The following is a 27364-nucleotide window of genomic DNA, read 5'->3' as shown; positions in this document are numbered from 1 at the left end:
TCCTCATTGATTTTTTTCACATTTGTTTCCCTCCCCATCCAAAGGACAAAAATAAAGGAGACTTACAATGTAAAATCCAAACAGTATAAAATACATTACATAGAAAGTCATCTACTGAGCACTGACTAGTTGAAGGCACTGTGTGGAGCAGTACCTGGGGTAGACAGATGAGCCAGTCATCTTCCAGGGCATAAGCACTTGCCCACGAGGAAGCAGGTCATTGGTGGGAATACCACCACCTGCACTCAAAGTGCATAAGCAGAGGCTGAATGATGACATGTTTTTGATTTGGGAATCCATAGCCTGGCTTCTCATGACTGTTCTGTCACTCACTAGCTGGGTGGCCTTGACTAAGCTTTTTCTTTATCCATCACCAGGAGACAGAAAGACCACCTCTCTTTACATCACAGGGTGGATGTAGAAATCCAATGACATCAAAACCAAAAAAACATACATTGGAAAATAAAGGGTCTATGCAAATGTATGGTAACATTATTGCCATTGTTATCTGCCAGGGATTTTCAAGATTAGAATGACATCCAAGGCTGTTCATGAGCTGGTTCTCGAAAGCTTCTCCAGTTTCACTACAATGTTTCATGAACTTGCCTGTCTTTAACCGGACCGCATCTTAGCACAGTAGGTGTCCAGAATTGGTATTGAATAAAAATTGTTAAATAAAGGGTAAAAAAATGTTGCATAAGCTGTCTGGGAGAATTGGGGAACATGTTTCAAGCATGCAGGAAGTTTCCTTCCTCAGCCTCAGAAAAATAAAGAATCTAAATACCCCTTCATCTAACTCTAAGGCTCTATAATCAGATCTGTTTTTATAGAGACGAATACTGAAGAGGGTTGCCACGCTACTAGCTGTCAGTTGACTCACTGGTAGAGAAAAGCTCTACGTGTGAATACAATGAAATCTGCAGTTGGCCAAGCCCATCATAAATGAGAAGCTAACCTTCCTTCTCTAGAAGGGCGTCAACTTCTTTGCTTCTGATTCTGTAAAAAAAAAAAAGTCAATTCCATATACCTGAAGCATTGGGCTCAACTACTCTAATAAAACTACTTTAATGAAAATTTGTGTTGAAAAATAATTGGAAACACTATTTTCTATACTTGCATAATTGTTAATATGCCAAATCATACCTATTATAGAGTCTCCTAGAGAGAGAGAGTAAACAACATTTATGTGAAATATAGTTCTCTTGCCATCTCTCTGGGGTGGAAGCCTGACCTCTTTGTAATGCACAAGGCAAGATCAGAAGGCTATTTTCTATCATAATATCTTCATTTTCAAATCATTTTGTTTTAAAATTCATAGAATAATTTTTACAGAGCATCAGACTATGCTTTAAATTAAACTTGGCAAGGCCCAAAAAAGCTAAACCACAATCGCCCTCACACTTTGGCCAAAGCTACTCAAAATAGAAAAAGAAGATTCTTTTTGGTATAGGGATTCTTGGTGGGTGTGGGGCACAAAGGAGAAAGGTGTTTAGGAACTACAGAGGGCCATGAGTTAGTTCTCTGCACTGGTTAGCAATGCTGAGAAGAAGTCCTGCCTTGTCCTCTGCAACAGAATCTTGCAGACAGGAGGCAGAACCCTTCCAATTTTAGGCTGAATGAACTGATAGAGTCATCACTCTTTAAGGCCAAGTTGGAGCACACTGCCTTAACTTGTCCCAGGAACTGTTTGAATTAACAATGACAGGTCTGCCTTTGGCTTTGGTTTGGCCAAGACTCTTGGATCTTATAATTAAAAGGTATACACCAGTAAATGTGTTGGAATAAAACCAAGTCGGTGCTCTTAAGACTTCAGAAATTAAGATTTCAAGGAGGAGAGATCTTGACTAATCGTAATTAATGATACTAGAGATGTTAGAGATTTCAGAAGGAAGTTACAGAAAGCCAGTAATTTAAGGAGAAAAAAGAAAAGATCTTAAACATAGTAGGAGCCTATTTTGTTATTCCTTATCAGTCCTCTGTGGGGAAAAAAAATGAGGACTGAATTTCCCCAGGAGTCTGATGAAAGATAAATAGCCAAGTTGTTTCCACTCAAATTTTTGAGTCTTAAACTCATTAAAGAAATACATATTTGGGTAAAAGCCAAAAGAGGGGTCCTAAAAGGAGCAGTGTATCAAGATATCCACTGAGTCAGGATCCCTGCTGCGTGGCATGAGAATAATGCCAGGATGGGTGCAAGTCAGGGGTTCTCATCAGATAACAAATCTGTTGTTGAGAACAGGCGGAAAAAACAGAAGTGTGTTCTTGGTTGATTGGGCAAAAAGCAGATAGCTTTTTTTTCCCTAGCCCACACCATGGCTCACTAAAGCCTGAGATGAGTTCTATCACAACACAGATAGACTGCTTCTGAGCAGTGTATGCAGTAAAACCAACCCAGGCAACTCTGAACCATGTCATGCTAATGAGAACAGTCGGTGATGGGGATATTCCAAAACAAAGCAAAATCAGAATTTTTGGTTACAGAATATAGCATATTATTTGCGAAGTATCAGCTTTACCTTTGTGTTTGTGTTTTGCTTATGGAGATGTGAAAATTAGTGTGGAGTCTCTAGCATACATATCTGGTAGAGGAGACAATTGGGGTAGGAGAAATAAATCAGCTTGGACTGCAGAATTTCTGCAGATTCCAGGTGGCAAATTTAGAACCAATTAATCATTAGATCATAAAGGACAGTGGCCATCAATTCATTTTACGGAAGGGAAAACTACAACTGATGTTACTCCACCTACCCCAGGACACACAGGTAGAGGTCCCAGTCCCTCGCCTCTGACTCAGAGGTTCTACCCACTTGGTCACACTGTTTATTCTACCTACCTGGATATTAGTACTTACACAGAGTGGACTGGAAGGACACAAATGGGGTGACAAAAGATTCTAATAAGTTGATAAGTGAGAGAACATCAAAGGGTTGTTTAGAGAAATTATGCTTTGAAGACTGAGACTGATGTCAAGGGAAGCTTACCTTTGTAAGGTATGTCCTTGGCCAGAGAAAGAATCATACTTGGTGAAAAACGATGGCATTTGTCTCAATGTGAATTTTTTTAGCTTTTCACACAGTATTTCCTACTAATATTTTTTGGGTGCTCTCAGTATAGGACAGCCAAGCGTGTGGGCTCCAGAATCAATTCTGGGTTTGAATCCTGCTTTGAGTACCGCTCCCCCCCGCCCCCCCCCCACCGTTCCTTCCCCTGTAGCTTAGGCTAAAATTAACATAATCTCTCTGAGGCTCACTTTTTTTTCACCTATAAAACAAAGATAATAATTGTACCTGCCTCATAGGGTTCCTGAGATGATCACATGAGAAAAAATATATAATACATGGGCCAGGGCCTGGCATACAGTAAGGGTTTAAGAAATGATATTTATTATTATTAAAATAATAATTATAGGTGCATACACACTTGTTCAATCTTTAAAGTTGAGCAAAGCCACATTCTCTCATATTTCCTTATGGTCTGATACCCATATTGCTTTTTCTTTCTTTTTCTACTCACTGGCTCCTGAAAAAAGGTCTATCTTTTATCTTATTTTCTCTGCCCAGTTACTGCCAGACAGGGACTCTCATGATAAAAAACAAGTTTAAAACTTCCATTCACTTTAAATAGTGAGTCATAAAATTAATTAATTATAATATATGAGGCTATCATGTTCCTGGGTAGTTTGAAAGTAAAAATCTAAAACAGAATTTGATGAAGAACATTATGATTTTGTCAAGTACAATTCTATTTTCTAGAGAAGGGAAAGGATATTCCTGTAGTGGATATTCTGCCCTTGGTCAGGTCTCCGCTTTCAAATCCTGGTTCTTGTAGCCTTCCCATGGAAGGCATGTCCCCAGTCTGGCCCCATCATCTCCAACTTGGGCTGTAGCAATAACCAGTTAGTAACTCTAACTGGGCTCTTTGGCTACCTTTTTTTTTTTTTTTTTTTTTTACAAAACATCTTTTTTTGTCACAAAGCTCACTTTTTGAAAATATAAACATCCAGGTCCAAATTTCCTGACTGGATATACAAAGCTCTCTCTAATCTGGTGCCTAAGCACATTTCCAGGACTTCTTCTCAACATTTTCCATTAAAAGAAAGTTCTACCAACACCGAATTCCTTCAGCACACATCACACTTTCAATGCCTTTGTGTTTTTTACTCAGGCTGTTACCTCTGCCAGGGAAATCTTTTCATCTTTCCTCCTAAAAATCTGGAATATCCTTTGTAAAACAAATCTTATGTAGATTCTATTGAGCACATACTTGGTGCCAAGGAGAGTTGTAAGCACTTACAACATACAAACTAGTTCAGCATCCACGAAGTCCTAGAAGGGGGTATTATTATCATCTCTACAGAAGAGAAAAGTGAGGCACACAGAGGTTAAGTAATGTGTCCAGAGTCGCATTGCTGGTAAGTAGATGCTACTTCTGATCTATCAGAATTAATTCTGTCCTCTTTTCTATCACAGGATCTTGTTTATATGACCATTTTGGTACTTGTTGGAGTCTGGTGTGTTATAAGCTCCTTTTCTTATTTACCTTTGAATACTCAGTCACTATACTTTACATTTAATTAGCACTTAACTAAAGGTTACTAACTGCATGAATCCTGATACGGAAAATACAGCTACATCTGTACAGATTTTCCTAACATTATGTAGGCTATTGTGTCTTTATTTGGTTGCAAAAATAGGTTTAGTGTCAACTGAAAAGAAAACAAGAGTGGGTAGATGAGAGAACATAAAGAGTTGCAGAGATGGTATACTTCTGTAAAAGTACATGCTTCAACCTACAGCAATAACCAAATGCCTTACACACTCCTAAATTCTGAAGAGTTACTGAAGCATAGAAGGAGAATTGAAAACATAAAGCATAGCTTTTCAAAGCCCCAAACCTTTTTAAACAAACTTCCTTTTTTCATTTCTAAACATTAGGTTTTATTTTAAGCTATACATATTAGGGAGAGTTAAGAGTCTCTTGAAACAGCTTAGTTTAGTTTTGACAGTAACTCTTCCACAAGGACTCTTTACTACACCATTTCTCCAGGACTCACTTTTCCCCTTAGCTGTCACAGGAAAACCAATGATAGATGACATTTCATCTCTCCCTTGGATATCACTTATCTGGACCAATAATTTAGGTGAACAGTTACCAGGGGAAGATTCCTATGGCAGAGTTACTACGTCACTATGCAAAACCTTCAGACATTTCCAAAGACAACATCTTAGTATCCACTTCAGCCTTCAAGAAAGGTATATAACGATGATGAAAAACTGAGTCCTTATTTCAAAGAAGAAAAAGTGAACTGTAGACATTCAGCTCCTCATACCACTACTTCTCTGATTTCCAAGTTAAAAGGTATTAAGCATGGTGTTGCAGATAAGAAGAGAATAAAATTGCCTGTTGCTCTCAAGAAAGCTCACATTCTAGATGGTTAGGAAGACATTTACTCAAATAGCTACTCCATTCTATAACCTGGCCACAAGTCTGAGAGCCCAGAGGAAAGAAGGAACCATCCTGTGTAGACATGGGCATAGCAGGGAGGGTTGGTGGAGGAGGTCCCACTTTTGTGCCTCAAGAAAGCTGGAGATTTAGCCTGGTAGACAAGTATGGAGGAGGTAAGGTGAAAACTAGAACTACAGATAGAATGAAATGCAATAATGAGCATAAAGGCAAGAAGAGAAACTTAAAATATTGTATTGTTGGAGCATGGGGTACTTAATGATATAAAAGGAGGAGAGAAAGAGGAAGAGAGAGGATAAAAAGATTCTGTCCTACTTCAAGGAGGGAAGGCAGAGGCTATACCCATGAATCTCATGCAAAAATATGAAGGAAAAAATCAGAAGTCTATAGGAATTAAATGCAATTAAATGACTTACTAGGAAGTCAGAATATGTTGTTTGATAACATTGCATTTATGATGTCAGCACTATTTAAGGAAAATCATAAGGCCTTCCTAACTGGACCACAAGTCATCGGTATCTGAAAAATTAGGATCAAGGTTTGGTTCAGAAATTTAGCAGATAAAATATTTTAGGAAAAATAAGTTTAGATTAGGCCTTTGTCACACCTCAAATACTCAGGTCTGTTTTATTTGAACATTAGTTTGGTTTTTTAAAAAAGATTTTATTTATTTATTTCAGAGAGAATGAGAGAAAGAGAGCGAACAGAAGGAGAGGGAGAAGCAGGCTCCCTGAGCAGGGAGACTGATGCGGGGCTCGATCCCAGGACCCTGGGATCATGACCCGAGCTGAAGGCAGACGCTCAACCAACTGAGCCATCCAGGTGCCCCAACATTAGTTTTTTCTTTAAATAAATGTTTATTGAGAACCTATTATTTATCAAGTAAATTCTTAGAACTGATTTTAAGAGATTGAGAAAACACAAAAATGAAAAAAGTTCAAATGAAACTAAATAATTGATCTTATTATCAGTAAAATTTTATGATTCAGCAAGTTTAAAAAGCTTAATTGGACACTAAGAGTAAACCAAGGAAATATTGATTAGAGAACAAATTCACCTTGGAGAGCAGAAAAGCACATCTGATTATGAGAATAAACAGACAATCGAAAATCTTGCTGAATAGGGTTGCTGGCAGGCAATGATGTCAAACCTAACAGAGCTACTCAAATGGGGAGTCCTGTGCTTCAGAGAATGGGTTATGAGTCATCACCTTGAGAGAGCCAAGGAAGCTGGACCCAAAAAATCAACCTCCAAGGGTGGGTCCTCTCTTCTCTTAGGTGGGGCTTTTGCTTTCTCATTCACACTTAATTTTATAAAATATATTTCCTTCGAGGATGTGAAGACTTAAGGAAAAAATTAAAGGAACCAAGAAGAAGCTTCTGCTCATTTTGTGGTATGGCACCTTCTATTGGTATGGGTGCACGAAATCACATGGGATTATGGGTAAAAAGGAGCTTAAGAATCCTGTGTGACAACAGTAAGATGAGGTCGGCCAGGTGCACTGCAACTTCTCTGGTCAGAATGAGTGTCCACTTCCCTCATACCATCTGGATTGAGGACTGCTAGAGTATGTAATGTTTCAGTTCCTAAAAATGATGATGCCATAATCAATAGTTGTTTCCATTTTCAAAATGGGGATAGTTTTTAAAATTAAAAAAGAAATCCTCCATATGTTATATATCATCTTAGACAAAAATAAATTTGTATGTAACATCTCTATGTCTCAATTCCCTTATCTGTGTGTGTGTGTGTGCATATGTGTGTGGGGGTGAGTCATATTTTTCCTCATTAAGTTATTGTAAGGATTAAATGAGATCATGTAAGGAAAATAATTGCTACTAATGATGTACTATATGTTGGCTAATTGAATTTAAATTAAAAAAAAAGAAAAGAATTGGCATGGGGTCAGGTAAAAACCAAGGATTTGTTAGATTATTTTTTAAAAAAGAAGAAAAAGGAGGCCTCACATTTATATACCCACTATATTTTTGGGTAAGAGTTTATTTCCAATATTTAATATATTAAATAAAATGGCTGATACACCACAATCATATAAAAGGGAAACGCTGACCCTGATTTCTTAGGAGTTACACATTCTTCAGTAAATGAAAACATTGTGACTGAGGATACCTCAATATTAAGACTGGTTAACTCATTCGAAAACAAAGCAACATCCCTCTAGGCTTAAATTCACAACCCATAGCCTTAATGACCAGCCGTTTCCCAAATGTGATATTCTGATGGACTTCTCCGTCCTTCAGGAATTACTGCCACACTCAATCAGTTATCCTTTAATCTAGCTTAGAACTCAGTCTCATTTGATTATCAGTAGTCTGAGCTTAAGTGAGTTTAGAAAATTGCATATTGACAAAGAAAATGTATGCTTTTTGCAGTCGAACACTCTAATGCAAAGGCACTGGGTTACAAATTCCATTCAAAGGAGTTTTTAAAATGAATATAGTAATTTTGGTTTTCACTCCATGTAAGGAGCTTTAGAAGAGAATGAGCATAAGGCAATAGGTCTATTTTCTATTGATTTTCTCTATGATTTGTAGATATTTCACCATCAACCAAAAATAATTTACCAATACAAAACATGAATCCATCAAAATTAACATAATCTTGAAATTACACTGAAATACTAACCTGAATCCTAGGAAACTACTTTTGCAGGAAGGAAAAAAAATTAATTTTAGGAGAATTATAGTTAAGTCTTTTTAGATTTGACCAGACAACAGAATCCAAGGAGAGTATCATTCAGCATAGTGCAGTTCACCTTTTTAGATTTCTTAAATTATTTACCCAGCATTGAGGACAATCATATCTATGAGCTATCATTCAAACATGGGAATTCAAACATTATTCAAGTCAAATCTCTAACTTACCTTAACCATTGCTCTAACATCTGAATAAGAATGTTCCTTATTTCTGAAAGAGGAGATACTAGATTTTTCTCTCCATGTACTACATGCACATATTTTAAAAATTTGTCTTCCTATATATATATATATAAGCTAATATATAAGCTAATAATAACAGTTATAATACCTTTCATTTTATATATATTCTCAAATTGTCTTTAGATTCATATTCTTGATATTTTCAATCAACTTTCTGGTGCATATTTTTAATATCTCTAACCTATATACTTTTTGAATATTGAATATATGAATTATTAACTCAACTTTATAGATAAGGAGAATGAGATATTGAAAAACTAAGTGACTAAGAGTACTGAATATGAATTACCGAAATATAAAATGGCAATGAAAAGTTATCTTCCAGTGACAGCTCATAATATCCAACTGTACCCATATATCAGTTCATTGTAGTGAATTCAATACAAAGACAATTCTGTTCATTTGATAATAAAAAATGGTTTAATAGAACTTTAACTTTTCTTTGCACTGTATCCGTAAATAGCTACCTCTTCTAAAATTCTTTTTTATAATCTTGCTTTGCATTTATTTGTGAACATGTCTGCACCCCTCACCAGAAGTACTTTCAGGAAATTTCTGTTATTCATCGTTGCAGAGTGTTTAGCATATAGTGGGTGTAGTAGGTGTTCAATAAATGCTTGTTGCAAAAATAAATGAAATGCTGATTTGTCATACTACGTGGGTTGATTCCTTAGGAGAGAAATCCGCATTTAGTGGACAGCCTAAAGACCAAAGTATTTAGAATATGACACTTCATAGTCCTGAAATCCATGCCTAGGTTCATATGTATACAATAAGTGACAAAATCTTACTGACATGTAAAAAGGGCTCTGCTCTCTGGCCAAAGTTCATTACCTCCATCTCTGACTCCTACCACCTTGGTTTCTGGTGACCTGCTATGGTTTGCTCTTTGAGATTGTTATCTGTGAGGAGTGAACAAAGAGCAACACTTGTCATGCAACTTAAATGAGCATGCGGTAATCAATAAGAGCAATCAATAAGAATGCTAAAATAAATAAATGAATGAATAAATTAGATAAAAATTAAAAAAAATTTTTAAACTTCTGAATCACAGCATGATACTGTTGAATGAACAAGCCTCATCACATCTCACCGCTATCTGCTATCATCAGCAGCTTTCAAAAATATTGGGCAAAGGGTCCTGGATTTCCTAAGGCAGTCAGTGTTACTTCCCTGCATTTCTTACACTTAGGAACAACTGGCAGCAAGAGCCTGGCTTTGGGGATTCAACAGAAGTGACCCGTGACTTGCGGTCTTATAGACGGCTGCTAACCATCAGCTCTTTTCTACACTCCCCGTGGACTACTGTCCATCTCCAGCTCAGCCAGCCATTTTGTCACGCTTGGTGGTGAAGACAGACAAGGAAAAGGAGGTTTGATGGAGAGCTAGAAGCAAGACCCAAAGCCGAGCACTCATTAAGATATTTTTCTTTGCCAAATGGAAATGGTTTTATTGCTTTTTCTTTCTTACTATAAATATTTGCACATATGTGCCATGAAACAATTTCAGAAAATATAGACTGTTATAATGAAGAAAACAGAAATCATGCACAACCCCACCACCCACTCTGCTATCTATCCTTTTGGTCTTTAAAACACACTTCACATTCACATTATAAAACATGACAGAAAGGAAAACCTGGAATAAGAGTGAGGATAAAATCTCTTTCTCTCATACAGCTAAAGAAAAAAGAATTTAAGGAAAAATAAAATCAAAACAAGAACAAAACTTAATAAGAATGGCAAGTGTTACCAGCCATCCAGAAGATACACAGAACAGAGAAAGCTTTCAAAAGGAAGAAGAAAAGAAAGTGATCAAACCACCCTGTCTCAAAAAACCATGGCACTGAAAAGCATCAGTAGCAGAAGCATGAGCTCTGAGGCAGAACAAAGAGGTGCAGAGAGAACAGAGCGAGCAGGTACAAGGAGGAGAGAGAAAAGAACAAGCAAAGAGGGAGAGGGCAGCTGGAATGGCCACAGGACGAAAAGCAACATAAGAACGAAGATGCCCCTTACCCCTTATTTCACCCTGGAAGACCACCTCTGTAAGTCTGTGGACTGCTCGATTTCTTTGCTTTATTTTTGTTAAACAATCAAAATAGTTAAGGGTGGGACAGATGAAAGAAAAGACTTCTAGTTATAGTTAAGTCCCTAACTAAAAAAAAAAAAAAAAAGGCAAATCACTCAGCATTATAAAAGATAAAAAAAAATTAATGAAGGCAACTTAGCTACATATTTCAGCCAGAATTTTTTCAGTGTATAAAATAAGTCATTCTAAAAGGAAGTCAGCTTCTTATCCAAGCCCTGTGTCTTATTTCATTGGCAGCTCTTTCTGAAGAGAGAACCCAGCATGAAACAGCTTTCTGGGAAAAAACTGTTTTGTTAGAGAATTGCGTGTGTGTGTGTGTGTGTGTGTGTAGGTGGGGGAGAGACAGAGACAGAGACACAGAGAGATACAGACACAGGGACAGACAGACACAGACACAGACATGGACAGAGGGAAAGGAGAGAACCCGTGATGTATTGGCTCCTATGAGAAGGAGAGCTACGAAGAAATCAGGTAGATTTGCCTTGAATTTTATTTTTTCACCAAAATAACAATGTTTATTTTCTTTGGATCAATCTAGCTGCTGATCAAAACTATAAAAATCATCAAATTTCAATGGTAGAGTTCTCCATCCATTTTAGAGTACAGGAAACAAAACCTGCAGATTGCAGGAAGTGACCTGACCAAGGTTACCTAGTTTGTTAGTAACGAAGTTGTTCACAGCTTTTATTTCTGAGGTTTGCTAAGTGTCATCTGCTACAGAGGACCCAGCACCAGCTCTTTCAAAAGCAAGGTAAGTTAGAGACTCTTCTAACCTGGGAGACTGAGATAGTGGCCTTCAGCAGAAGATGGAACTGCCAGGGCTATGATGCTAAACCCTGCATGTCTGTCTTCTCTCAAAAACTCTCAGCTAAAAGGACACTTCCCCAAGGAGAAGGTCTTTAAATTTAGGGCAGAGGGGATTGTGCTTAATTCTACCAAGAGATCTGACAAGACTCCTCTAAGAAGGAGGCTCAGAAAACATTAGTTCTAAGTATGAAATTAGCTCCAGGCAGATTGCAGTGGCTGCAGGAAGGCTTTTGAGTATCATTTCCATGTGCTTACAAAACTGACATTCTCATCAACAAATATTTGTTGAGGACCTAATATATACCTAGTACTCTGCACAGAGAAATGTAAGACAGCCTTGAGGGGCTTCCAGACTCGTCAATCCCACTGGCCAGCCAGAACCATGCAGAAAGGATAAGAAATAGCCAAAGCAGCCTATACCGAGTGTACGATACAGGGCAGGCAAAATAAAGGCCTGATGAACTCGCAGGAAAGAGAGATAAAGAGTGCTGTTAGAGAAGGTGCATGAAAGAACCGACTCTTGAGCTGTGCCTAAACAGATGTAAATGACAAGAATACCACAGGAAGGGCATTTCAGCTGCGGAAACAGGGCTAGCAAAAATGCAAGGCTCCAAGTATTGTGCGATAATGGAGACTCATTTGGTTGGGCTAGAGAGTACCTGTAAAAACAAGTTGGTGACAAAGTTGGAGAGAGGGTAGGGCAAAGTCCTCAGGACAAAAATGCCAGATGAAAGGCAACGAGGAGCCATCAAGGACTTGCGGGCAGGCGAAGTAAACGCTGGCATGATTCAGTATGATTACTCCGCTGGAAGTACAAAATGTGCAAAAAGGGCAAAAGATGGGAAACAGAATAGATGGAGAAAATTTTAATAAGATGATGAGAGTCTTGAAATAAAAATAAAGCATTCGATCATATAATACTATGACGCAAGAAACCAAGGATTTGGTAACAGAGTTTGGTTTGGAAAAATGAGCCAAGTTTCAAGACGGGTTAAGTTTCCCAAAGAAAATACCTAATAGCTAATCTAGTTTGAGAGAACAATGGTTAGAAGTGATATCAGAGATTGAGATAACAGGTAACAATGACGGTTGGCTGCTGGATGAGTCCCCTCAGCGAATGAAGCTTCCTTTGTGCTTACCTTACAAACCGAACAAGAAAAGAAAAAAAGAAAGGCAGGCCAGTGTCATAGCTTCTTGGAAGTACCATAGCCACAGACTGGTCTGCAACTTCTACCTGAACTTCCTTCCATAGTCTAGGCTTCCTAATGATCCAAGACCGATGACAGTGGTCAAGGGTCTGGAAGGAACCCACAGTCCATCCTTCTGAAAGTAAAACCTGAAGAGTGGGAAGCCCTGGTGACTTAGCCAACGCCTCCCATCTCAAAACTCCATTCGGAAGAACACGCTGATCACTTACTAAGGGTCGCATGCTGTTTTCAACATGACATGTACAATAACTTTTTTTTTTAATTAAAGAAGGGAAAAATAAAAGTCTGAGTGATTACCTGAATACATAATAAAATGTCAGTGAAGGAAAACTGACACTGAGCTTGGAATTGTTCTCTTGATATTATAATACAGCTGTAAAATAAATCATAATCACTATTATTTACTAATGCTTACCATGTGCCAGGGCCCGGCTAAAATTATAAATTAAATTTATAATTAAATGTTAACTCCAACAAAAGTGCAGAAGGGAGATATTATTACTTTCACACTAACTTTACACACAGGAAAAGTGAAGCACACAGAGTTGCCACAGAACACACAAATAGAATACAGGATAATCTATGGTAAAGCACTAACGCACCAAACCCCATCCAGTATTATCACCCCAATCCGGGCGAACGTCCACTGACTTGAAATTGTAGTATGACTCGATCATTACAGACAAAAGATAAATTAATCAAGTGCACAGAAACACACAATTTGTGAGAGAAGAAAGGCTAATGGCTACTTTAACTACATGAATGACACAATCCAAGAAACCTTTTTATAAAGCTACCCTTGGTAAGAACTCACACGTCCAGTTCATTTAACAAAAAGGCACTAAGTTACGGTTTCTAGTCGGACTGATGGTTACATTTCAAAACTCATAATAGTGATGGACCTCAGCTTCACTAATGTCTCCACATACACTGTTTCAAGCAAAATATAGTCCATTTACAAGAAGTGCAGAAATGTTGTTAAACTTAATTAGATGTAATTGTCACACTTTCATTAGCTATTAACATTATGTAAAGATAAACTAATGCATAATGAGTTCTTTCATTGTCACATAATTGTAATTTTAATGATTACATTATGACCATTATAATACAGCGCATATTTTCAATTTTCCCATTAGTGGGCAATTATTTATAAGGTTTTCTATTACAATCTGTCCATAGAGACCCAGTTATTAATGTCTTCATTTTCCTAGAATGATGACCACAGTGTTCAAATCAATATGATGGCCACAGGGAGAATTGCAAAGCAACATGGAAAGAACAACAAAACTACAACCATGAAGTCAGCTCATTCAACACATGCCTGAGGATATTTCAAGATGAAGAAAAATAATATATTAATATTCTTATGAGAAGTTCTAGTTTATAAGGTTTTCTCAAGTCTATTTTCCCCTCATTTTTTGTGGCCTTAAATATCCGATCTTTCTTAAGTCGGTTTCCATGGTATGAAATATTGAATAGCCTAACCTTTGAAAAATGTCTTACGCAGTTTTCACCATTCAGAGAATTAAATTAACAGCCCACAAAGCCATTTCTGGGAAATTTTTTGAATTGCTCAGTCTCAAGGTTGTGCGTCAAGAAGTAAAATGCTGATGAACTGTATGATTCATCCTCAAAGATGATGAAGAGTGGGAGACATTTTTTAGAACAAAGGTAAAGGGTGATGCGAATGGACAATGATTACAATGATAGTGATTATAAGTCCTGCAAACTCACAGCAGCAACAATAATAATAACATCTGACAAGGTTTTCATTTTTAACCACTACCTCAGAAAGATCGCAGATCCCCTCATTATTCTTTCTGGTGAAGACTGACACTATTTGGTGGACGTGGAGAGGTGTCAAAGAGTATGAAAAGAGATTTAGAAATGTAGCACAGAAAACACCTGGCCTTAGCTGGTTGTATTACTTGGTCTTGAGGCCTCATATGGAGGCATCACAAGCCCCTCAGGGCTTCCCCGTAGCCCTTTGAAACCAACTTCACTACGTCTCCCCCCACTTCATTAGGGCTTCCCCGTTATGTCTGAATCCTGGGCACCTTGAGCTCTACAAGGTTCATGGAAAAAATTAATGAACTAGTTAGACGGAAACCCAAAACTTCAAAGGAGCTCAAAGCTTATTATCTATCTTGATGATAAAACAGAACAGATTTTAACATGGTCCAGTGTCCCTCCCTGAGAAAAGCTATTGGTCAAAGTGTTCAACAAAGATGTATTCATATCATTTGGTGATAAGATTTGAATATTTTATTTTTCCATCAATGGAGGAGAATCAAGAATCCTAGCACATGATATGTGATTTATCCTCAAACACTGGTAACATGTAAGACACACCTGAGGGACTGATTAAAATGCAGAGCCCAGAGATTATTAATCTATAGGGCTGAGGAGCTGTTTTATCAAGATGTTCCAGAAGATTCTGAAACAGATGGTCCACAGAATACATTCGAGAAACACTGCTGCAGCTGGTGCTCAATGCAATGGTGGGGAAGCCACATGGACCAGTAAACATGGCACTACTATAGGATTCAGAAGACCCTTGTGATTGAAGTTCCACTACAAGAAGAGGTGTGACCTTGAGAAAGTCCTTAAATCTAGACGTTTCCCATCCATGAGATGCATGTTGGGCTCATTTTGGAATTTTCTTACTGTGATCTCTGTACGAGGGGACCGTGAAGTTGGCAATAGAGATTATTGGGCTATGTATAAAATTCTGAAATGTCAAATAGGAATCATTTCTATATTCAACTCAAAGTCTTATTGACACATCCACTTTTTTGGTTTCTGGCCGGCACTCTATCACCTCTGGTTATCAGAATTTCTGATGGCAGTTACATTTATTTCAGATTTATGTAGACAGAAAAAATGAATACTACTTAACAAATGTAGTTCTTTTGTGGATAACATTTTTCAAAGTATAAAGCCTACAGGGGTAAAATTGCACAAAGGAATATTGCTATGAAAAATGTTGGGACAGAGTAGGGTAGAGATTTCTAAGTCCCATTCCAACCCTAAAAGTTCTTGACTGATGCTGCTTCTTAAATTAAGAAACTAACAATTCCAAACAGAATCATGCCATCCATTCAGCAACTGGGGAGTGAGTGTCACCTATGTGCCAGGTGCTACTTGAGGGGGCAGAGATACAGCACTGGGTCCGTGGGGTCCTGCTCTCCTGGTGCCTATAGTCAGGTGAGGCGAAGATGGACAAGAGCAAAACCATTATGTGTCAGGCCATGATAAGTGACAAAAAAGACAATAAAGTTCAGAGAGCAGGTTATGGGGAGGGGGGCAAACTGAGGGTATTGTCAAAGAAGGGCTCTCTGATGAGGCAACATTTGAATCAAAACCTAAAGACAATGAGAGATAAAAATCATAGAGGTCTCTGGGAGGTCTCCAAGACATACTGAGTTATAGAATACATGCTTTTCAAAAGAGGAAAATGATTCATCTTCTATATTATCATACGCCTTGCTTTAGCTAACATATTTATGAGCTCACGTTCTGGGAAGACTCCAAGCTTTGTAGAAAGCACATGGTCATTATTTCTTAACAGGGCTTGGGGAGAGCACAGGTGAAATCTCTAGGCCACTGATGATCTGACAGTTTTGTAAAGGTTGGACTTTGGCACCACAGTAATTTTTGCTGCTTCGAGAACACATCTTGGTTTGCCGCACATCCTTGTGGTCAACATATTTTTAGTTCACTCTGGGATTTGTTCTGTCTTGGCAGGGTTTCTCAGCTACTTTCATTTCCTACCTACTGACAGCCTGATGAGCGTGATTTATAAATATTAAAAATAAGGAGGTGAGACCGGATGCAAAGAACCTGCCAACACATGCCAGGACCTCTGATGAGTTCCCAATAAAATGAGAGAATATGTTTCAAGTATCAGTGCATCCCCCATGTCTAGGGCAACGTCTGACACTTAGTTAGCACCCAGGGAATACGGGCTCAAAGAATGAATGAAATGTTTGTAAAAGACTTGAGCACGTCTGTGCTGCCTATCTGAAACCAAAATAAAAACTCTGCCTGAATAGAATAGCTTGGTGTGAGCGTAGTGGGTGAGGGCGTGTGGGTGTATGTTAGTAAACAGGATGTTTTCAATCCTTTATGAGAAAGCATGGCAGCTGCTCCCCAAGCTCCTAGTAGAGGAAGCTGCCAGTTTTACATCCTTGAAAGCCCCTATTTGCATAGACCCTTTATAGAAGGCAGACGTTAGAAATGGAAATAGTATATGATCACCAAATCTCACTTGAGCTAGAAAGTTCTGCCTGTGGTTTGTGATTTTTGGAGATGTGTGTGTGCTGACAACAAAATTAACTTCTCCAAAGAACTGAGAATTGCCTACTCTCATCATCCCTCTCACTGTAATTTACATGACTTGACGAAATTAGACTGTTATTTCCATCGGGGTGATCTGCAAAATCATAAAATGATGTGTATTTTGGGAATGCCTAATTAACTCTCCTTAGTTCCACTGAGGTTTCAGCTACTAATATAAGCATTGCAAATACCATGGAGGTGTTCACATCTAATTTTAGAAACCATAAAGAGATACTCAAAGGACTTGAAAGAAAAATTTCTTTAGAAATCAGGCAGTAACAAGGATTCAAGTCAAATGGTGAGTCTGTGGGATGAAATCAGATACACAGTGATTTGCCAAAACATGCCTTGCAGCAAATAGTAAGAAATACTCTTATAGCTGAAGTCAATACTAATAATCGAAACAGCAGAATTACAGACATACACAAAGTCCACCCCTATTCACAGTTTTTTATCATAAACATTACCTAATATTGATCAAGCTGTTTGTCATAAAAGTTTGCCTTAACATATAATCAGCATCTGAAGTGAGAGCCATGTTTCCTAGACAATTGCCAGCACCTTGTGTCATACTTGTAAATAATGGGCTACTCCTATTGAGCACCATCTGCTTAATATAGAAAAATGTTCATCTTAATTAGGAAATTCTTCTTATTATTTAATATTTACTGAGCACCCTCAATGTGCTTGGCAGCAAAAACACCAGAAACACACTCTCTGCCCACCAAGAATCCACCTGCTAAGGAAAATATGATGAACCAGTTATGCAGTCATTTCTGTTTTTCACATATTTTATGTAATTCTTTCCAGGTGACAAAGTTGCCAACAGTTCAGTCTTTAGAAGCAACTTCTCTTCTGATCAAGGTGGGATGGTGAACTATCAGATGAGTTATGAATGAAGTAAAGATAAAAGAGGAGAGAAGGGGCCAATTAATTATAACCATATAAAAATATTAGTGAAATTTGCTCCATTGATGAAAAAAACATAATCCACTCCTAAGTAAACATGACTTTATTTGTTAAGGACTGCATAACACATTAGAAATACAGAATAGGTAGTGAACAAGTCACCTTGAAACAGCAACCCTTTTTTTTGTTTTGTTTTGCATTTACTTTCAGAGCTCTTGGCCCTCCACAATGATACACATAAGCTGTGGAATACTCATTTCATCATGAGGATATTACCATCTTAGTTAAAAAAGACATAATGGTCAAATATCTACTGTCAACTAGAAGAATGAAGACAGATTGGCAACCCCTCCCAGAACTCTTCGACTAGATCTCCTTCTCTTTCCCCTACTCTCCACTCAACAACAGCTCAGGAAAATTTGACATGTTCAATATTGCCATGGTATAGGGAAGCATTCTTGGGGATAATAAACTGTTCATATTGGGAGACAGTTACATATATGGCTGTCATAGTGTCTTTGCCAGAATTCTCTAATAATAATTTAATTATCCTTTTAGTGAAAACCATAATTTTTCTCCAATAATTTAATATCTTAATTATTAATATCTCCAATAATGTAATATCTCCAAGAATATAATATCTCTTATATCTCCAATAATTTAATATCTCAGATATATAAAATATATATCATATATATATTACATATATATATGATATATATATATATATATATTTTTTGGTATCTTGAATTCTAACTAGTTCTCCACTTCACTGGGTAAGAGGATCTCTGTCTACCTTGCCAGTGTCTCACTAAGTACCTGAAGTTTCCTTTTGTTTTTTAGCAATTTTCTTTAAATCATATGCCTTTTTTCATAAGAAGAACATACAATGAATGAGAAGAATGCAATGATTTTGGTCATAATGTTATTTTTTTCCCCTCAAGTTTTATTGTTTTTCACTAAATTAGCAATACCAATTGCCCCACTTATCCATTTGGAACATGGTAAGTCAGAGAATAGAACATTACCCAGCATCTTCATTTTATGGATATTATTTCCTAGATAACCACCTCACCCAGATAATTTAGGCAAAAGAGAACTTACATATTAGTGGAGGTAATGCTGTGATGATGGCAGTTGTCAAACGGTGCCAATACGAACTTTAAATGAATATAATTTGAAAGAAATACTTGACAGAGGGATAATGACTAGCTCATATATTGTCAGGATAATAAATACCTAATGAGCAAAATTGTAAAGCAAATAGTAGGTTGAGCATACACCCAAATGTTGATTCTTGACTCAAAGTCAGAGAACAGAATGATTTGTCTCTCTGTCTAGAATGATAAAGCATCCTTTCCTCATAAGCTAATGAGCAGCACCATCTGGCATGATTACAGAGGAGCAAGATCTTAAGAAAGTGAAAAATAAAACGACAGAGCTGTAGTTGGATTTTTGCAGGAGGTTAAAAAATTCTCACCGTTAAAAATATCATAATAAAAATAACTTTAGGTGTTCACATAACACTACACCAACAGTATAAAGATTACAGGACCAAATGTTTTCAAAATAATTGAATATAACTCCTGATATCTTTCTCTGCCACAGTGGTTCTCAAAGTGTAGTCCTAGGACAGCAGAAGGCTAGAGGCTGAAGGAGGGAGCATGCCTACTATGTCTGAGATGTAGTTAAGAAGTCCGTGTCGCTGGAGCAGAGTGAGCACGAAGGAAGTTTAATCAGTGAGGGTCAGTGAGGCAACAAGGGGCCAGATCACCCTGAGAGTAGTGGTAAATCACTGTAAAAACTTGTGCTTTTATTCTAAGGGAAACAGTAGGCTATACCAGGGTTTTGAGTGGAAGAGTGACAAGATCTAAATTATGTCAAAACACTTTCATTAATTCTCCTCTAAATCCATGTACAAATTCACCAATTATTTCTGCAGTGGGTTGGAAGATACTCCTACCATCTTTTTTTTTTTTCTTTTATGAAGTTTTTAGAAAGAATTTTCGCTAAGGCAATTCACTTTCTTTGTTATCAAAGAAGAAAATGTTCTGTGGGAGATAATTAGAAGATAAAGTTGGGACTGATCAGTTCTCCTTTACTTGGGTCTTTTGTTTCCTGTCTTCAGGGATGGTGGTTGTATTTGCTTCCTAGAGCCCTAGAGTATAACCTTGGGTTTGGGTGCTAGCAATTGTTTTTTCACCAGGCAACTGACAGGTAACAGAATTGTGAGTGAAGTCTCAGAACCTGCTTTGCCACGGACATGAAACTCAAATGGAAACCTGTATTTGAGGAATGGCTCTGTCAGCGACTTATTAAAAACCCAGTGCCCAGTCACAAAGTCCCTAGAGAAGGTAATAGATGTGGCAACCTTTGGGGAAGGTAGAGCGAGGGGTGGTCTGTCTGAATAGAACTGTGGAAACTTTTCTATCAAAACACAAACCCAGAACTTGCCTTGTTCGTATTATAGTGACCCCTATATACTAAAGAAAGAAATTCACAAGGATTTCAACAAGTGGCAAAGGGACTTGTAAACTGAAACAAAACAAAACACCTATCAGGTATTATTTTTTTTGTTCCTTTGCTCATCCATTCATTCATCCATCAAATGTCTACTGAATACCTATTAAGTCAAACATTGTATCAGGTGCTAGGGAAACAAATATATAAGAGCTGCTGTTCTCTCAAAGAGTTTATAGACTACCTGAAGACATCAGACATCAATGGCAATAATGCATGGTAGAGAGTGATGATTTCCATTTTTTAAAAAGTCCAAACGTTATGGATTTTCAGAGGAAATATGAGTTCTAATTAGAGATATTATAAAAGGCTTTAAGATATTATAAATGGAAGAGGTAACATTTGATTTGCTCATAAAGGATGCACTTGTGTGCATGGTGATGGGATGAAGTACAATTTAGGCAAAGGGAACAGCCTCTGCAAAGCCATAGAGTCAAGGCTGTGTTAGCAGTCACCATGTGAGAGGCAAAGAGGGCCTAACCTGGATCAGTTGTAGTGGTGATGATAAAAGAAAGAAAACGAGCTATTGCTGAGGTCATTTCAAGGAAACCTGAAATATCTGTGGGCCATTTAGCTGAGAGAAGTAGAGTGAAAACAATACATTTGCTATTTTAGTGACAAACCACCACTAGGGTAGGTTGGAGAGTAAAATGGAGATGGGCACAGTCCCTGTCCTTAAGTATGTCATCAATGAGAGAACGACAAATAAACACAGTGAGATCAGATAAATAATTCTTGTTGAATTCTTTTTTTTTTTTTAAGATTTTATTTATCTATTTATCAGAGAGAGAGAAAGAGAATGGCAGGCAGAGGGAGAAGCAGGCTCCCCGCTGAGCAAGGAGCCCAATCTGGGACTGCATCCCAGGACCCTGGAATCATGACCTGAGCAGAATACACTCAACCGACTGAGTCACCCAGGCATCCCAATTCTTGTTGAATTCTTAAGACTTAAGATGGGCACCATGCTTAATCGGCCAGGAACAAAGCAGTCACAAAATTGGGATTCAACTACAAGCAGATTACCAAACTATCTGGGAAACAGCTACTCTTCACTTATGCATTTCTCTGGCTCAAGGAATAATGAAATGTTGTCTTGTCCCTTCAATCAAAGCAATCTAAAATAGCAGAATTCGAAGTATCATTTGCAGATTAACAGCACTGGCCTGGCGTGGAAACATGTTCAAAATGCAAATTCTCAGGTTCCACTCTAAATCACCTGAATCAGCAGGTGACTATAAGCACAATGAAGTTCAAAAAGTACTGTGTTAAAAAGAAAGAGAGAAAGAAAAGTACTGTATTGATTTAGAGGACCCATTCTTTAGTGAGAGAAAGAGCCAAGGAGGGAAGTCCATTTAGAAGGTCAATAATACCACACCCTGGTGGCGCAGTCATTAGGCGGCTGCCTTAGGCTCAGGGCGTGACCCCGGGCATTCTGGGATCCAGCCCCGCATCAAGCTCTTCTGCGGGGAGCCTGCTTCTTCCTCTCCCACTCCCCCTGCTTGTGTTCCCTCTCTCGCAGGCTGTCTCTCTGTCAAGTGAATGAATAAAATCTTTAAAAAGGGGAAAATAATAATAATAATACCACACCCGATAAGAAGTCTCTTATTTTGTTTTCAGAGAAGCAAAAAATTCAATTCAGCAGATACTTATAGAGCCCCTACAATATCTCAGACACAATTTTTACTTTGAAATGTTTGTCCAAGCAATTAAAAATCTAGTAATCCAGATGGATACAGTATAGCACGAAAAGCCTCAAAACAACCAACTTTGTCTTAAGAGTCAAGGCATACAACAATTGAGGAAAAAGAAAGGAGACTGTTCTTGGTTCATATGTTTTTTATGGACAAGTGTATAACCATTCATAATATTCCTGATTTTACCCTCAGCTTGAACAGAGACAGAAATGGTTGAAATTAAAAATCAAAGGAGGGGAGAAATCCAAATTATAGAAAGAGGGAAGTAAACCAGTTTAAGAGATATTCCCCCGATTTTAAATAAACAAACAAACAAGGGAAGAAGTTAAAAACCTTTAAAGCCTTATAAAGTTTAAAAGTGTAGATATATATTCTAACAAGTCTTCTAATTTCAGGCCTATTTGTCTTTGAGTTTCACACCCTTTGTAGTGTTCAAAAGCCTTCATATTGAGGGACCGTTCACGTTCAGCTTAAGTGTCTGTCGGGACCTTCTTTCTCCAGGATATAATCTGACTATTCATTTAGCTATTCTGTCAACTCATACCCTAAAGCCCAGGAGAACTTATTTCCCCAGGTAGAATGGTTTCAAAGTCTTGATTTCTACAACTACCAGTAGTCGGCACAGCCCTCCTTTTAAAAATATGGTCACTGAATCTTAGCTGTTTCTCTTCTATTAATCCTCAACCAAGCTGTCTTGTCAAATATATCATAGTTTTAACCCAGTGTGTGTGCATGCACACATGTGTGTGTTTTTAAGCACATGGCAGGATGGTACTGATAGCTTGATAAATTATAAACATCCCTTCCCTTCTCCCACTATTGAAATAGATTCTTCCCTCTTTTTTATTGAATTTTTAATTTCCAGCCCATGTGTACTATAGAGGAGGCCTAATGTAGGTCATTGGATGCCATAATGAATCATGGGAAAAATGAAGTCCCTTGTTTCCCAATGCCTGTTAGCATGAAAACAGAGCCCTGGACGCCTTATTACACTTTTTGACTCAGGAGCCCTATGGGCCTGCCCACGACTGCTATGTGAACTTATTGTTCCTGCCAAATATATCAGCTGGGATGGGAACATTAATTCATTTTAACAGAGGTGTGTCAACGTTGCTCTTGAAAAAGTGCTGAGATGCTGTATTTGCAAAGACCATCTTCAAAAAGGAAAAAAAAAAGGAAAATACAGTTTTTAATACTGTGTCCCTGCCTTTCAATCCAAGAATTTTTCTACTTTGCCTATTTTCTGTTGGTCTAGGATTTCCTTGAGTTTATACCTGTTTATTCTGAGTTCCAAATAATTAGAAATCTTTGTTTTCAGAGTCCAGGTAGAATAATAGTACTAGTTTGGGTGAATTAGGCACATTTCAGTGCCTTGTGGCTGACTCTCAGGCTATCACAGTGTTTTGTTCTATTTTGGTTTTGTTTTTGCCCCTGCCCCTTGCTGCCCTACTTTTATTGAGGCAGCTTACCTTCCTTGTAACCCAACTGAGGGAACTGAGAGTTCCCCAATTCTCAGGGGGAGGAGGCTTGAAACTTCTTCCCACTCTAGAAACCACAAAGGGTTTGCAGACCTAAGGGATGTGAGCCAACTTAGCCCTTAAAGTCGATCACATGGCAGCATAAGAAACTTTTAAAATGGCCAAGCTGAAATAGCAAAACCCAGGCGGACTTAACAACATGCCAGATGACAAACCTGTCTCCAACAGAAGGCAGTGAGAAATGACGCCTCACTGATCTCTTTTTCTCTCCTTAGGATGGAGGGGGAATGGATGGAGCGTGCTGGCAAATATTAAACACGCAGCCATCTTGATATTTATGAATCAGTTTGCCATGTTGACAGTGTCTTCCGAAAGTGACTTTCGTGCACCCTATTTCCTAAACGATCCTTAAAAGTAACTCCCTCCCTTCTCATCCTCTGCACCTGAGGCAGTAACGTCTTGAAACATTGATCTATTTGCTGCTAGCTTTCATTAATTTCATCCATCCCTGAAGGCGGAGCCACATTGGTGCCAGCTAATTAAGACCTATTTAGGGCAGCTCAGGGCCCTTTATCAGCCCTAAATTAGCTTTGCGTTTTTAATGGGGACTATAGCTTTCTCAATTATTACTTAATTAAATAATGTGCTTGCATTTGCCAATGTATTTCTAAAGTGGGAGGCAAGCTGCAACTGCCCACCTGCCTATAGGTAAGAATATCTCACACTGGCTCTCTGTTGCTTCTCTGGGAGCGTTCACATTCATTTTGCGTCAGTACCTGGCTAGGCACCTAATCACATTCTTCAGATGTCGAGTGTGGCGCCACGTGTCACTGTCAGCCCTACATCACCTCTAGGGTATTTCAGTCTTAAGATGTATTAATGCAAATGTGTAAATGTCAGTGGGCTCATATTATTTATGCATACCAATCAAAGGGGAAAAAAAAAGATCCATTTTGGTACAGATTATTTTGAATATAAGACCTTTAATTCCAAAGTTTTCTGGTTTGTTGCAGGTTGTTTCCCAGAAAAATATTTGGTTAAGTGAAAATATAAAGGTGACTGCCACCCCAAAGACCTAGAATTCTGGAGAAAAGTGGGCCCTAGAGGATGAAGAGAAAAGGACAAAATGCCTTCTCTTTCCGTGCTCTCAGCCTTTCCCACAAGGTCACTCTTTCTAATTGACAGGCCAAATAATTTTAGTAGGTAACTGAGAAGAAAGCAAATTAAATTTCATTTGGTTTGAAAAAGTATTCCAATATGCTTATGAGTTGGTCTAAACACATTCTAGGAAATTGAACACTACATATATTTCTTCTACTACTTCATATTTCCTCAATGAAGAATCCCTTAAGACAAAAATAAAAAGCACTGGAAAAAACGAAAAGGTGCACACCTTAAATGGGGGAGGGGTTTATATTTCTTTAAAAGGATTTTAACAGTTTGAAGACGCAAACTGAGAGCCAATTTTTTCTCTGAGAGACTCCATGTAGTCATTTTCCTATCATGATTCATTTTAACTACTAGGGACACCATTTTTTTATTTCTATAAATTATACATCACAATGGTGACATAACCTCTCCATTAAAAACCTGGTGATGAAAATGAGCATTTGCTAGAAAGTTCCAGTAAGTTCAGGAAAATCAACCAAAGTAGCTTTACAACAAAAGTCAAATTAAATGGACATCCTTTTTTCCTTACTCCCTCATGTCAACAATGGTATATCTACTGGACATATTCCTATTAACTTAGGAGAAAAAAAACATATATATTATATCTATATTATATATACATAAGATATATATATTATATATACATAATAAATATATATATTTATTTACTTAAAGATTTATTTGAGAGAGAGAGCACGCATGTGCAGGGGGAGGGGCAGAGAGAATTAGGAGAAGGAGAGAGAGAATCCAAAGCAGACTCCTCATTGTGTGCAGAGCCCCACGTGGAGATCTCATGACCCCGAGATCATGACCTGAGCTAAAGTCAAGAGTCAGACGTTTAACCAACTGAGCCACCCAGGTGCCCGAGGAGAAAAATACTTAAAACTTTTGTTAGGATAAAACCAACACACATTTTGTGAGCATGGACCCACATGAATGCTGGCCATTAAAACGTCATCTTTGATGTAAAATAGTCTTAAAATGCTGACAGTAGTAATATTGCACATTGTGATATCATTCTTATTCTAAGATTGTTGTGTGTATGCTGTGGGATAAAACAGATGAGTAATTCCTTTGGTGTCTCTAGGACCTGTGATTGCCAATATGGCAAAAAGGAGAAACACACATAAGATATATGAGGTAAAATTAAAATGCGGTAGCCCTGAATCTGAATTGGAAATTTCAGTTCGAACACATGATGATTTTATCTTTAAATGACATGTACGGCATATATTGTTTCTATACTAGCTGTGTCCAATGGAAAGACCAAGAAACAAAGACAAACCTGGTAGCAATGAGCACCTGCAGCACCAAAGTTCTTTGGAGAAATGTCTGGATCCAGGTTTGCATCGTAATATATACAAGAAGAGCCTGAATCATCCTATAATACCAGGAATCAAAGAAGCTATCCAAAATTACCAACGGCATATCAAAAGGACTCCAAAACTACTTTGAAGAGAGTCCAATAGCACAAAATAGGACACTTTGAGCATAAAAACATAATTCTCATGGACTGAAATATTTCAAATATGGTTAAATATGTCAATGTCAATATTAATAATAACAAACTTACTGGTCACTTTTGGAGGATGCTAGGGAAGATGCCTTAGAACTGATAAAAGAAAAAGGATTGGTACTATCGTCTATCTCTCGTTTAAAAAAATGTTTAATGAGGACAAGTTTCTCTTTATAAAGTCTTAGCTAATATAGGTGAAAAAATGATGAAATATCACCATTTTGCAACATCTAATGAATTATTGGATTTAGACAATGATCATTAATGACTGCTAACATAAAAAGAGAAAACTAGATAGTATTCCTGCTGATAGAAGAACCACCTAATGGTCTTGGTAAGAAGCAAAATGACCTGAATCCAATAAAGAAAGCCTCAATATAGAAATACCAATGAACAAAAAACATCATGGGGGTACAACTAGCAAAAATTAGATTGTGGAATACTCTATTGGACAAATGAATAGTTTTTTGTTTTTTGTTTTTTTTCTCCAATAATGGGGGGGGGACATACAGGTTAAGAGAAATATAGCAGACATATTAATTAATTGTAATGTACAGACCTTATGCTAATCCTGATTTGAGCAATGTATGGATCATAATGCTAATCCTAATTCAAGTTAAATTTTTAAAATATTAATAAAATTATTGGAGAAATTTGAAAACAAACTATATAATGTTATTAAAGAAATATTGTTGGTTTTTATGTAGGACAATGACATTGTGTTTTTTTATCTTCTAGAGATACATGCTGAAATGTTAATGAATGAAATAATATGATGTCTGGCACTTGTTGCAAAATAATCCTTCGGGGGGCAGAAAGTGTAGAGGGATATAGATGCAACAATATGGGCCATGAGTTAATAATTACTCAACCAGAACAGTGAGTATACAGAGGTTCATTACACCATTAGTCTCTCTACTTTATAATTTTGACATTTTCCTTCATAAAAAGTTAAAAAATATTCTTGTTTGAAATCTGGCCATGAACGTCAGATAGGAAATCCTTAATAAAATTCACGCTGCTAAAGTTAGGACACAGATTTAAATCATACAGCAGATAACAGGTCATTTGAGGCCATTTGGTCAACCTTTTGTCATCCAACCAGATTTTACCAAAACCATCCATTCTGTTCATTTCTAAAACACGAGCACAGCTGTCTTTTTCAGTTTGGTTGCAATACTCCATGATGCAGCCAGACACGAATAGC

General features: G+C 37.6%; 1 protein-coding gene across 11 annotated transcripts in view; it reads right to left on the bottom strand.

Annotated features, from left to right (window-relative positions):
- ST6GALNAC3 (ST6 N-acetylgalactosaminide alpha-2,6-sialyltransferase 3) overlaps positions 1-27364 on the bottom strand; it is a 514884-nt gene that overhangs the window by 170588 nt on the left and 316932 nt on the right. The window contains exon 4 of one of the 11 annotated variants that reach the window (XM_045801993.2): positions 1-27364. This exon is cut by the window's left edge and continues 55531 nt beyond it. The exons of the other annotated variants lie outside the window; for them this stretch is intronic. Coding sequence (XP_045657949.2) covers positions 27109-27364 — 256 coding nt within the window. The 3' untranslated portion in view covers positions 1-27108. 11 annotated transcript variants of the gene reach the window in all.

This window comes from Ursus americanus, chromosome 12 (assembly GCF_024610735.1).
Source record: "Ursus americanus isolate L20-20 chromosome 12, mUrsAme1.1.p, whole genome shotgun sequence".
Classification (NCBI taxonomy): domain Eukaryota; kingdom Metazoa; phylum Chordata; class Mammalia; order Carnivora; family Ursidae; genus Ursus; species Ursus americanus.
Note: the sequence above shows the minus strand (reverse complement) of the source record. Positions and strands in the feature narration are given on the sequence as shown.